We start from the raw sequence: 14,036 nt of genomic DNA, 5'->3' as shown, positions 1-14,036 counted from the left end.
CGAAATTTCCTCTATTGTCTTCATGTGTTAGTACCTATAAAGCACTAGTAATTTTTGTCTTTTGAAGCATATAAAGCCACTTCACTCACACAATATTATTCACTAACCTATAGTTTTCAGAAAATATGGTGCCAATAACCACATACTTCTTGTTATTCGTCTCTTCTATCTTCTAGGTTGTTTGGGATGCCCGAATTGTGCTAGAGGAATATGCTGCTCAACGTGATCGTCTTGGTTTTCGACACTCTTCATTGGGATTTACTGATTACACCATGAGACACCTCGATGTTCCTATCTTTATGTGAATTTACGTTGCTTCATGTGTGATCTGTCTCTTTGTATTGTTGTTGTTATTATTATTTACAATCCAATTTAGAGTGTTGATAAGAGTCAAGGTATTATTAACTAGGGTTGAAGACAAAAACCAGTGGAGGAAAAGCTCAGTGTAACTACTGTGACAAAGCAGCTATTAAAGAATCAACCGTTGGAACTTAAAGGAGAACCGACAATTTTCCATCTTAGAATTGTTGCATTCAATGTATTTATGAAAGGCCATTAATACATATTGTCAAATAGTTAAGTGACTTTAATTTACCTTTTAAAGAATAATAAGTGGAATGTTGCGAATTTAAACCAGCGCACTTGTATGGGATGTTTCTGCACAGCTAGTTGGCTTAACAGGATATACATATTGTTTATTTAGTTTGAAAGACTATACCGACATTTTCTTATGTAAATTAATTTTTTTTATTTGACATGAAACCACAAAATTAGTCTCTAGATGCTTGTGACTAAGGATGACAATTTGAGATATCTCCCGTATTGAAGAGTAATTCAATATTCAGAAGATGAGCATCAGAAGTTCTGATGTGGGCTGATCTTCTGATTGTTACTCAGAAGATGTTGTTGACCAGAAGATGTTATCTTCTGGGTCCCATTAGCTTAGCTGTTTAGTAGTAAGGGTACTTTAGTATTTTGTAGTACTGTACTGTTTGTACCTTAGACTTGTTCACTAAGTTTACTCTTTTAGGGCTTATGTGGCAAGATTTTCTTTTCCTATAAATAGCCTTGTAATAGCTATCATTAATAGTAGAATACAACATTTATTCTCTCATCTCTTTTGCGCCGTTATTCTATTATTCTCTTTGTCATCATCTTTATTCATTGTGCACCAACAATTGGTATCTAGAGCTCCGGTTCCAAACATAGGGAAACACGAGTGAACGTGAGTTTGTGTGACTGTGTGATTGATTTTGTTTCTGGGAAACAAAGTTGTGTTGAATCACATTTTTCTCTTGGTTGTTTGTGGGTTGGGAAACACTGTGTGAGTGTGAGTGAAATCTGATTTTTCTGCACAAGTTTGAAGATGAGTGGAAGCAACTTGAATACCAAACTTCCAGTTCTTGATGGTAAAAACTGGAATAGATGGATGATTCAAATGCGTGTATTATTTGGTGCTCAAGATGTTTTAGATCTTGTCACTAGAGGATATGTTCCTGTTGCAGCGGATGCAACGGAAGAACAAAGAGAAGCGCAGAGGGAAACAAACAAGAGAGATCAAAAGGCGTTGTTCTTCATCCATCAGTGTGTGGATGTGAATGTGTTTGAGAAGATTTCTGATGCTATGACGTCTAAGGAGGCGTGGGATATACTGGTCAGGTGTTACGGTGGTGACGTATCAGTAAAGAAGGTGAAGCTTCAATCCCTGAGAAAGCAATATGAAAATCTCAACATGAAGAACAATGAGAAAGTTTCCGAGTATATCTCTAGAGTGATTGTGATCACTAATGAGATGAAGGCTTGTGGAGAAACTCTTTCTGAATAAGTAATCATAGAGAAGATATTGAGGTCTCTTTCTCCTCAATTTGATTATATTGCTGTATCTATTGAACATTCTAAATATCTGGAAACCATGAGAATAGAAGAGTTGCAAAGCAGTTTAGAAGCACAAGAGTTGCGTCTGACTGAGAGAACTTCTGAGAGAGAAGTTGAGCAAGCTCTGAAGGCTTCTTTTGTCAAGAAGGACCAGAAGCATAGACGTGGTGATAGATTCCAGAAGGAAGCCTCAACTTTTGATGAGAAGAAATATCAGAAGGGAAAGGATAAGAAGAAAGTTCAATGTTACCGTTGCAAACAGTTTGGCCATTTTGCTAGAGACTGTTTGGAAAACAAATGAAGGAGATCAGAAGAAGCAAATATAGCCAGAGGAGGTTCAGATGATGAACCTGTGCTATTGATGGCTTCAAAGTCTGACGAAAGATGTTCGTCAGAGTGGTGGTATATGGACACTAGGTGTTCAAATCACTTGACTGGAAACAAACAATGGTTGATAGACTTTGACTCTGAAAGGAGGACAAAGATCAGATGTGCTGATGATAAGTACCTGTATGCAGAAGGTATGGGAAATGTCAAAGTTAAAGTGAAGAATGGAAAGATTGTTCTAATCAAAGACGTTTGGTATGTTCCTGGAATCAGAAGCAATCTGATGAGTGTGGGTTAGCTCATTGAGAAAGGTTTCTCAGTTGTTATGAAGAAAAACCTCTTGAAGTTGTATGATTCCAATCAGAAGTTGATTATGCAATCTGAACAGGGAAGCAACAGAACATTCAAGGTGAATGTAGAAACAGCTGAAATAGAGTGTCTGAGTGCTGAAGGCTCAGAAGGTGATAGTAAGCTGTGGCACAAGAGGTTGGGGCACTTGAACTATAGAAGCCTGGGGCATCTAAGTTCTAAGAAGCTTGTACGTGGCATTCCTAAGATTGTGAAGCCTGAGAAGTCATGTGAGGTATGCATGAAAGGCAAGCAACCCAGATTGCCATTTGTATCAGAAGTTGCTCCAAGAGCAAAGCATGCTCTGGGAGTAGTGCACTCTGATGTGTGTGGACCATTTCCAGAACCTTCACTTGGAGGAAATAAGTATTTTGTGTCTTTTGTGGATGAGTTCACAAGAATGACGTGGGTAACTCTCATTAAGTTTAAGAATGAGGTGTTTACAGAATTCCAGAAGTTCAAGGTGAAGGCTGAGAAGCAGAGTGGTCAGAAGATAAAGATTCTCAGAACGGATGGTGGAGGTGAGTATAACTCTACAGAATTCCAGAAGTTCTGTGTTGATAGTGGAATTGAGCATGAGGTTACTGCTCCTTATACTCCTCAACACAATGGTCTTGCTGAACGTAGAAACCGTACTTTGCTTGATATGACGAGAAGTATGCTAAAAGAGAAGAAGCTTCCTCATAATCTATGGGGAGAAGCTGTTGCTACTGCAGCATATGTGCTCAACAGGTGTCCAACAAAGAGGCTGAAGGAAATTGTTCCTTTAGAGAAGTGGACTAAGGAGAAGCAGAGTGTTAGTCATCTGAAGGTTTTTGGTTCTGTGTGTTACAAACATGTTCCAGAAGCTAGAAGGAAGAAGCTGGATGATAGGAGCAAAGTGATGTTATTGGTGGGGTACCACAGTACAGGTGCATACAAGCTCTATTGTCCAGAAACTAACAAAGTTGAAGTCAGCAGAGACGTCATTGTGAAGGAATCAGAAGTTTGGGATTGGAGAGAGTCTCAACCAACTTCTGATATAGAGATTAGTTTTGAAGAAAAGTTAGAGTCAGAAGATGAAGAATCTTCTGAAGATGAGTCAGAAGATGAAGCATCTTCTGAAGATGAGTCAGATGGAGAATCTGATTCTGATCCAGATTCTGATGATGAGTCAGATGGAGAATCTGATTCTGATCCAGATTCTGATGATGATCCAGAGTCTGGTGGTAGTCATGATTCTGGAAGGGAAAACTCTGAAGACGTAGAGTCTGGAGGACACGCTTCTGGAGATAATCATGAAGGTGGAGACTCTAGAGGTGGTGACTCTGGAGTAGTTGACTCTGAAGTAGCTCAACGGCCACAAAGAGTCAGAACAATACCTAGAAGGTTTGCAGATTTTGACATGTTACAAGACACAAAAGTTGACTCAGAAGGAGATGTCATTCAGTGTGCCATGTTAGTAGATTCTGAACCAGTGAGTATTGAAGAAGCGCTCAAGAAGAAGGTCTGGCTGAATGCCATGAAAGTAGAACTTGAGGCTATAGAAAGAAACAAGACTTGGAAGCTGACAGAACTTCCAAAGAAGAAGAAAGCCATCAGCGTCAGATGGGTTTTCAAGGTAAAGCTGAAGCCAGATGGATCAGTTTGTAAACACAAAGCGAGGCTAGTGGCTAGAGGTTTTCTTCAGAAACCTGGACTAGATTACTTTGAGGTGTTTGCTCCTGTAGCTAGACATGAAACAATCAGACTGGTGATTGTGTTAGCTGCGAACATAGGTTGGTCTTTGATGCATCTGGATGTAAAGTCTGCATTTCTGAACGGTCCATTACAAGAGGAGGTATATGTGTCACAACCCCCTGGCTTTGTGAAAAAGAATAAGGAAGGGATGGTGTACAAATTACACAAAGCTCTGTATGGATTGAAGCAAGCACCCAGAGCTTGGAATTTGAAGATTGATTCATTTTTCAAGAAGCAAGGATTTCAGAAGTGTGAGATGGAATATGGAGTTCATGTGCAACATTCTGGAAGTAATATGATTCTGTTGTGTCTGTATGTTGATGACATATTGCTTACAGGGATTGCTCAGAAGATCTGTTGAAGTTCAAGAAGGTGCTGATGAATGAGTTTGAGATTACAGACCTTGGGAAAATGTCATAGTTTCTAGGGATGGAGATTCTGTACTCAGAAGATGGTATCATTCTGCATCAGCTGAAGTATGAGTTAGAACTTCTGAAGAAATTCAAGCTGGAGAATTGCAAAGCTGCTGTTACACCGTCAGAAACGAATCAGAAGTTGGACTCTGATTCTGAAGGTGAAGATGTTGATGCTACGGTATTCAAACAGCTGGTTGGTTCTCTAAGGTATTTGTGTAATACCAGGCCTGATATATGCTATGCAGTTGGATTGATTAGTAGGTTCATGAGTAAACCTAAGTGGTCCCATTATCAAGCTGCTGTCAGAGTCTTGAGATATGTCAAGGGAACTCTGTAGTATGGCATATTGTTTCCTTCTGGGAGAAAGGAAGAATCAGAATTATTGAGTTATTCTGATTCTGATTGGTGTGGAGACAGAGTTGATAGAAGGAGTACTTCTGGATATTTGTTCATGTTTCTGGGAGGTCCTATTTCTTGGAGTTCCAAGAAGCAACCTGTTGTTGCTCTATCAACCTGTGAAGCTGAGTACATCGCAGGTGCTGTAGCTGCATGTCAAGTTGTGTGGCTTCTAAACTTATTAGAAGAACCGAAGATTAAAGTGAAGAATGGAACATTAGAAGTTGTGCACTGTAGCACCCAGAAGCAGATGGAAGATGTTCTGACGAAGGCGATCAAGACGGATCAATTTCTGCTCTTGAGGGATGGAATTGGCGTTGTCAGCTTTGAGTGAAGAATATGAATTAAGGGATGGTATTGAAGAGTAATTCAATATTCAGAAGATGAGCATCAGAAGTTCTAATGTGGGCGGATCTTCTGATTGTTACTCGGAAGATGTTGTTGACCAGAAGATGTTATCTTTTGGGTCCCATTAGCTTAGCTGTTTAGTAGTAAGGGTACTTTAGTATTTTGTAGTACTGTACTGTTTGTACCTTAAACTTGTTCACTAAGTTTACTGTTTTTAGGGCTTATGTGGCAAGATTTTCATTTCCTATAAATAGCCTTGTAATAGCTATCATTAATAGTAGAATACAACATTTATCCTCTCATCTCTTTTGCGCCGTTATTCTATTATTCTCTTTGTCATCATCTTTATTCATTGTGCACCAACATCCCGTAGATACTCGCAAAAATTATTCACATTAGTTAGGATAAATATGTAAAATGAATAGTACGAGCATGGATACAGGAAATTACACATAAAAATAAGCGGGAACGGACACGGATACAAGTACTTTAGTAGTCACTCGGTCTCATATCTGCATTATATATATTTATATATTTTCAATTTTATTATTATATAGACATGTATGTCTATCAATTTTATTAGGGTTAAATATGTTTGTGATCCTCCTAAATATCTCATATTTTACTTTTAATCCTTTAAAAAAAACTCTTCAAAGAATAGTCCTCCTACAAATTTTCATCAACACTTTTGACCTCTTCTGCAACTTAGCGATAGTTTTTACAATTTAGTGACAGAATCATCGACGGTTTTACCAACGATTTCTACTTAGGACTGAATTAGCGACGATTTTTGCAGGAGGGGCCAAAAGTGTGGATGAAAATTTTTAGGAGGTACATTACTTGAAGAAAATTTTTATAGGGACTAAAATCAAATTTAAGTTATTTATAAGGACGAAAAATATATTTAACCCATTTTATTAAATACATTACTATTAAACTTGTATATGTTAAGAATCAAGTGTAAGGAAGAAGTCTCACATTGATTAGAAAAGTGAAGATTGAACATTTTATATGTGAGAGAACTCATACACCTATTACCTTAAAGTTTTGGATGAATATGCGGTATGTCTCTCACAAAGGTGTGTCCCAAGTGTAAAATGTTCTCTCGTGTTGACCCTTGAATTACCTTCAACATCTGGTATCTAGAGCACCGACTGAGCGATCGTGGGAAGAAAATCACGATGTCAATGAATCATTCGAATGAGCATTTTTTGGCGAGTCTCCCAATTCTAAAAGGTCCGAATTATGAGAATTGGTGCAAGCAGATGAAGGTGATTTTCTGTTATCAAGATCTTGTGAAAGAAGGAGTAACACCGCTTGCAGAAAACACAACAGATGAAGAAAAGGTTGAACACAAAGAATTGAAGATGAAGAATTATAAAACACTCTTCATAATTCATAAATGTGTTATTCCAAATGAAAGGTGAAAGAGGTGAGGTTAAATCAATGAAAGAAACTTGGGAAATTCTTGAATACTCTTTCGGAGGCACATAAAAGGAGAAAGAGGTGAGGTTACAAACTAACAAAAGAACATATGAATTGCTTCAGATGGAAGAAAGTGAAAGCATAGCTGATTTCTTCAGTAGGGTTACGAAAGTGGTGAATCAAATGAAGGTATGTGGAGAAGTGTTGACATCAAGATCAGTTGTGGCAAAGATCTTGAGGTTATTGACTCTAAAGTTTGACCACGTGGTGGTAACAATAGAAGAGTCGAAAGATTTATCAACATTAACAAAGGATGAGCTTCAAGGGACGTTTGAATCTCATGAACAAAGAATGGCTGAGAGAGCTACAAGAAAGTCGAAGAGCGATGTGGATTTGCAGGTGTAACACGGTGTGAGAACTGACTTTTAGAAATGTTGCGGATAGCAAGAGTCGCCACCAACTTTTATTTTATCCAATATATAGAAAGGCTAAAAGAACAGGAAAAGAACTTTTAAAAAGATTTTAAGTTTGGGGGGTAGGTTATACAAAGGGAAGGTGTGAGCACCCTTTGTATCCATGGTTATCCATGAGCTCTTAATTGCTTAGCTCACTTTGTTTTCAAAATGTTTGAAGTGTAGTGTGTGAATAATAAAATGTTTGAATAAGAACTTTAGCTTGTAAATAAGTGTAGTCTTTTTGAAAAGATTCTTTGAAAAGAAGTGGGAAAAGATTTTGAATTTTGAATTTGAATTTGAATAGAGCAAGCAATTAGGAGCACCTACCCTAAGTTAGAAAAATTGTTCTTTTAGCTTTTTAGTTTGAAAGGGCTATCCATACCATAGGAGGGTAGGAAGTCCTTTTATTGGATGTAAAGGGTCATCGAGGAAGTATCGTTCGCCATAAAACTGTCCCTACCATATAGAGGGTAGGTAGTCTTTAGGGAAGGATAGAATAGTCATTTAGGCAACAGGCGAGGATACCTTAGCAAAAGGACAATCATCTTTATTTCCGAGGCAGCATCGAGGGACAAAATCTTATGATGATTTCAATGAATTAAGGCAGCATTTGCTTTAGGTATCCTCGGCATCGAGGGACTTGACTATTTTAGAATCGTAATTAAAAGGCAACAGGAAGCATAAGAAGGGTTACCCTAAAGGTGTGTGTGTGGCACAATCATGTGGTTAAGTTCAGATATTTGTCTTGTAAATAAGTGGTCTAATTTATTTTAACAAGGCTTGCACTCCCTAGGATTACTAACCACACAGTTAAAAATAAAGGCAGAATTAAAAGTTCCTACGCTATTACAATAAACACCTGTAGGGCAGAAAAATAAAGGCAAAAGGAAAAAGAAAAAATAATTAATTCAAACATATTTATATAGCTTGAACCTTCAATCGAACCTTCGATCAATCTTGAAAATTAAGAATGAAAAGGGGAAGACTAGTGTATGAAAGATCTATTGATTAATTACACAAACTCTAATTCAAAATAAATGATTAAAACAAACTAGGTAAAATAATTAACTTAATATTTTAAGTAACCATTAGAAATTAAGAAAGTCGAACGTTCGATTAAATATGATAATTACATGATTTTAAATAATTATTGGATTAATCCTAATTAATTAATTGATTAAAAGTATATGCAAAAATTTGAATTTTTTGTATTAAAAATGATTATTGGTAATATTATGTAAAAGTCGAGTTTACGATTAAAAATAAATAATTATCAAAAAAATAATTTTACTAGTAAATATAAAATTTTTTTAGAAAAAAATAATTATTTGAGAAAAAAAGAAAAGAAAAGAAATAAAAAAGGAATTATGTAATTAAAACTAAAAAAAATTAAAAGAAACTTAGCTCTGATCCTGTGTGGCACGTCTCTAGAGGAACATGGTGCACTTACGCGTCCATGAGCGTTGGATCTGATGGGAGACTCGTCTGATGGCTGATGCGCTTAAGGAGCACCACACTAGCATGCGTCTTAAAGCACCGGATCTGTTTGTTTTGAAATCAAAACTGGCCGTCGTTTTAGGTCCTGCAACGACCTATACCTACAAACGCGTCCATAGCTACAACCCTGCATTTACGAATACATGCAAACGCAAACAAAATTTTTTTTGCGAGGCCATGGGAGTGTTCATCTGGACCTCACGAATACAACCATGGCCTTAATTTGGCCTAATTGTACATGCAACGAAAAGCCCTAAAACAAAACCCTAATTTTCAACAATGGTATAACTCGGTATAGTCAAGCATTCACCAAATAAATCATCCAGAATCATTCTATACATCATAGCAAATCATAATGTGCGTTCAAAACATGTTTATATGCCATGAATCAGAGCAATCGAGTTTGAAAATTTCACGACATACCTCAGCTTATAGGAGATAATTCTGGGGGTGTTGATGTCGTGCAGTGATCCAAATTGCTTCAAGAACCTTCAAGGATCGTGTTTGAATCCTTAGATTGGCTTGAAAGCGGCTGAATGTTGGAAACTGAATTTGATTTTTCTTGAACTTTGAAGACTCAATTAGGGTTCTTTCTGCAGAGAAAATCGTTGTCTCTGCGTCTGGAATGATTATGTACTTATAGATGAATGAAATAGGTCAACAATTATGAAGAAAATCCACTTGTATCTTGATTTGCAAGTTATGAAAATTTGATTGAGATATGGTTCATAATCTTTCTAATTTTGTCCAAAATTTGATTCACTTATTCCAAATCAAATATGCACGAAATTTGATTGATAATATGGTGTGAATGTTGATTGGATTTGATCCTTATAGTATCTCTAACCAAATATTTGATTTTCTTTTGATTTACGTAATTTTAATCATCTTTTAAATGAATAAAAATTCATAATAAATCAAATAAATCAAATAAATCATGTAATTTCGTGGCAATTGAATTTTGAATCTTGGATATCATGAGGATGAAGATTAGGACAAAAAAGATTGGACTTGTTTGCAAAAAAATCCAATATGAACCACTTTTATTTCACATTTTTCCTTCAAAATTGTCCCACTTTGACAAGGCATATCTCCCTCAATGTTTAAGATATGGAAGAGTTCTAGGACTTTTTGGAAACCTCAAGATGTTCTCTACAACCACTTTGGAACCTTCTTTGCATTTGAGGATTTTATCTTGGTGATGTGGACTTTGACAAAAAACTGTTTTTGGTTGACTTTCAAAAATGACCTACAATCTTTTGATCCATATCTCTCAAGTGAAGCATTTTTAGACTTGGCATGTGAGAGACAAAGTTGTAGAGAATTCAATTTCCTTCAAAATAAACTTTGGATGGAAAATTTCTGATGTTCCATGTGAAAGTTATGGCTGGTCAAAGTTCAATTGACTTTTAGGTAAAAAACCCTTATTTAGAAACTTTGAGTTTTGTTGATTTCTGAACTTTCCTTGATGAGTCATGATCAACCCTTGATCAAATTATGAATTATACTTCAAAATAAGGGTGTTGACAAAAAATCAGGAAGTTTGACTGTACTTTGACCATAGTTGATTTTTAGGTCAAACTAGTCGACTGTTGACTATCTGAGCAATTGACTGAGCAATCTTGGGAATTGAAGCTTGAACTTTGTCATAGAAATAGTTTGAAACCTTTGAGTCTTACACCTATGCATGAGATTTGCAGATAAAATGAGATGGATAAATTTTGGGGTATGACAGCAGGCCTAGTCAGCAAAAGAAAAGAAAGACAAAGGAAGTTGGAATGGAAACAAAGGTAGAGGAGGCTACAACAATTCAACTAGTCATCTTCATCATTCTTCGACGTGAAATAAGGCACGTGATTCTTATTTTAATTCATTTTCAAATCTTCTCTTTTTTACTCGCTTGAAAATTTCTCTCTCTCTCTCTATTACTCTACCATAACTGTTCATATTTATCTTTCTCAAGTTCCTCAAACCAGTTTAAAAATGAGTCAAAATTATAATTAAGTTAATACCTATGGACCAAACTAGTAACCAATATGTATGGGGTTAAGATGTTAGGAGTAAATATGGGGGAGAAAGTAACACTAAAGAAAAATAGGTATGGATCCAACCCTATTGGGGAAATCATTGATCATGCTGAAACCACTCTTGAGGAACCACATGTTGAAGCACATGTTGATCCACTTGTTGAACCAAATGTTGAAACAATTGTTACCACATCTAATGAACCACATGCTAAACCCCTACTGAACCAACTGTGGATATCCCTACTTTTGATACTTATCTAAATGACGTCTTGGATGGATATGATGAGTTTTCTGAAGACCTAAGAGAGGAGAACCCTAAAAATGAAGAACATGAGGTTCAAGGTGAATGGAATGTAGAAGCTGGTGTGGATGATGACATTCCTATTGCCCATATAATGAAGAGCATCATTGAAAATGTAACCAAGTCTGAAGATAAAGATACTCATGAGAAGGCTAAAAAAATGGTGGATGTGAATGAAGAAACTGAAACTAATGAAGAACTTGTTGTTACTATGCTGAAGAGTATAGCTTGGTCTGTGGCTGATAGGGTAAAAGAGAAGAAGAATGAGAAATGTGTACCCCCAAAAACCTCCATGAAAAGAACTGAAATTGTGAAAAAGAAAACTCCATAAAGGACGCCCGTGAATAAGAAAAGAAAGGTTCAAGAGAAAATTACTGAGAAGAAGTCTCTAAAGAGAAAGCTAGCTCAATCAAGTGACTCTGAGACATATGCTAAAGAAGATGTCCATGACATTGCGTCTACCATAAGGAGAAAGGTTGGTGGAAAGAGAATTCTTATGAGTGTTGTTGTTGCACCCGTGGATAATAGGTTATTCCATTGTGAAATAAATGTTCAGAAGTGGAAGTATGTTTTTCTAAGAAGGATTTCTTATGAAAGAGAGCTAGGTACCGATGCTCTTGATTGTAAAGAAATTATGGATTTGCTGAAGGCTTTTGGGCTAATGAAAACTATAGCTGATTTTGGTCCCTGCTATGAAAAGTTGTTCAAGGAAATCATAACGACCATTACTAGTGAGTGTAATCTTGAAGGAAGTAGCGATTATAACAAGGTTTATGTAAGAGGAAAGTGCATGATATTTTCACCCTCCATCATTAATGACTTTTTGGGTAGAAGCAAGTCTGCAAAGACATAGAAGGTTCCTACTATGGATAAGATTTCTAATGATATTACTGGTGTGCAAGTGAAGCAATGGCCTAAGAAAGGGTTAATCTATAGTGGAAGCATGAGTGTGAAGTTTTCTATTCTGAATAGGATTGGTGCATCAAATTGGGCACCTACAAATCACAACTCAAATATAACCACTGCTTTGGCCAAACTTATCTTCCTAATAGGAACCAATGTAAAGATGAGTTTTTGAGAATATGTATTTGAGAAAACTATGAAGCATGTTGATTCCTTTGGTGTTAAGCTACATATAGCATTTCCATGTTTAATAACTGGAAATATATTGAATCAACACCCTGAAGTTTTGCATCCAGAAGATGCTCAGTTCAAAAATGCAGGGCTACCTACTCTTGATAAGGTGTTTGTTGGAACACATGTTCCATACATTTTGGTGACAAAGTACCAAGACCAATAATCTCCTTTATCCAAATCCACCAAGAAGGATGTACTGCTTGAACTTAAGGAAGTCTCAAAATCCCTTGAAGAAACTATCATATCAAGCTCCTTAATAAAGAAAAATGTGGATAAGCTGATTAAGATTATGTCCAAAGAAGAGGGTGATGAGGAAGAGGAAGAAGCTGACAGTGAAGAAGATGAAGAAACTACAAAAAAATTTGGGGTTAGGGTACTAAATAAATTGGTAAAAAAAGAAAAATAAATAAAGACAAGAAGTTAACATAGCTTCTTCAAAATAAAAGTTGGAAAAAATATGACCAACAATACGCAATTCTCTAGTACCAAGTGAATTACAAAAGAGTTATATGGAAGGAATTAGATAATGTCGGGAAAACTAGGTACCTAACTCGAAAGATTTAAGCCTACTATCCTTAATTATCCAATCCTGACATAAGTCACGTTACAACCTTTAAAAGAAATCAAAAGTATGTGTTTAAATATGAATTTGATTGATTCGATTAGAAATTTTCCAAATTCATTATTAAATGCTTTTGTATGCTGATTGAGTGATTACTATGTCAAATTGAGTGCATATATGTGAGATGAGAGACAAGTTGAGTACTTGTATGTTAGGAAGAATTCCTAGAGTTGATTGGATTGAAGCAAGGATAAGAAGTGTTGATCGGAAAACAGAAAGGTGATGTTCATTAGTAAGAGTAAGCATTTTAATTTTGATGAAATTTTCAGTGTTCAGATAGGTTATTTGAGGACAAGCAACATATTAAGTTTGGGGTTGTGATGACAATCGTCATTACCTGATTTTTACAAGAAAATTTTAATGAAATTGGAAGATTAACGAGCAAAAGCCACGCCAAAGTGTGAATAATTAAGCAAAAAACTATCACAAGGAATAAATAAAGACTTGGTGAAAATATTGAAGAAAAAGTGAAGAAAACAAAACTCCCCCTATATCGCGGCGCAATGTATAAGTATCGTGACACGATGTTACAAATTGCTAACATGTAGGAATTTCTGTTTAAAGGCCTATTGCTAAATTTTGGAGGAATTCAGATACCTAGAGATAAAGTGACAGCTAGGAATATTCAAGAGGCGAATTTTGAGAGCATTGGATTCATTGGAGAGGTATTCCTCTGTCATACCTTAAAATTTGCCCTCTCATTTTTAAAGACAAAAATCTTCAAGTGCAAAAATAATTGAAGAGCACATCCTAAGCTTCCCAACAAATTCAAAATTATTCTCAAATAATGAAAATTGAGAAAATTATGGCTGGTAAAAGTTGGGAAATTTTGAGTCACAGTTTTAATCCAATCACCCCTTAAATTATTTTATTTCAATTGTTTTGATTTATTCATTTAAATAATTAAAAATAAGGAAAATAAAATAAATTAAGCTCTCAGTGAGGTCCAAGCCCATTTTCCTTTTAACCTAATGTTTTCTTATAAATAACTGACAACCCTTATTTTTTTTATTTCACCAACCATTCACCTTTACCAAAGTCTTCATTCTCATGCACTAACAATCAACAACTCTCATAATTTTATACTCAACCACAAAAAAACCCTTTGCCATCGTTTCTGACCGTCACGAATAATCTTCCGTC

General features: G+C 36.0%; 1 protein-coding gene across 1 annotated transcript; it reads left to right on the top strand.

Moving 5' to 3' along the window:
* Positions 1-10,872: 10,872 nt before the first annotated feature.
* On the top strand, positions 10,873-11,987 carry LOC131650382 (uncharacterized). The gene is made up of 3 exons (XM_058920095.1): positions 10,873-11,016; positions 11,121-11,365; positions 11,468-11,987. Exons 1-3 carry the CDS (start codon positions 10,873-10,875, stop codon positions 11,985-11,987), a joined length of 909 nt encoding a protein of 302 aa, XP_058776078.1.
* Positions 11,988-14,036: the final 2,049 nt, after the last annotated feature.

Source organism: Vicia villosa, linkage group LG1 (assembly GCF_029867415.1).
Source record: "Vicia villosa cultivar HV-30 ecotype Madison, WI linkage group LG1, Vvil1.0, whole genome shotgun sequence".
Lineage (NCBI taxonomy): Eukaryota > Viridiplantae > Streptophyta > Magnoliopsida > Fabales > Fabaceae > Vicia > Vicia villosa.
This window is presented reverse-complemented; position numbering and strand designations above follow the sequence as displayed.

Coding starts and splice junctions, on each gene's coding strand:
- LOC131650382 (XM_058920095.1), top strand. CDS start 10,873: ATGGGGGAGAAAGTAACACTAAAGAAAAATAGGTATGGATCCAACCCT. Junction 11,017..11,120: donor AACCAAATGTTGAAACAATT/GTTACCACATCT, acceptor GGATATGATGAG/TTTTCTGAAGACCTAAGAGA. Junction 11,366..11,467: donor ATGCTGAAGAGTATAGCTTG/GTCTGTGGCTGA, acceptor AACTCCATAAAG/GACGCCCGTGAATAAGAAAA.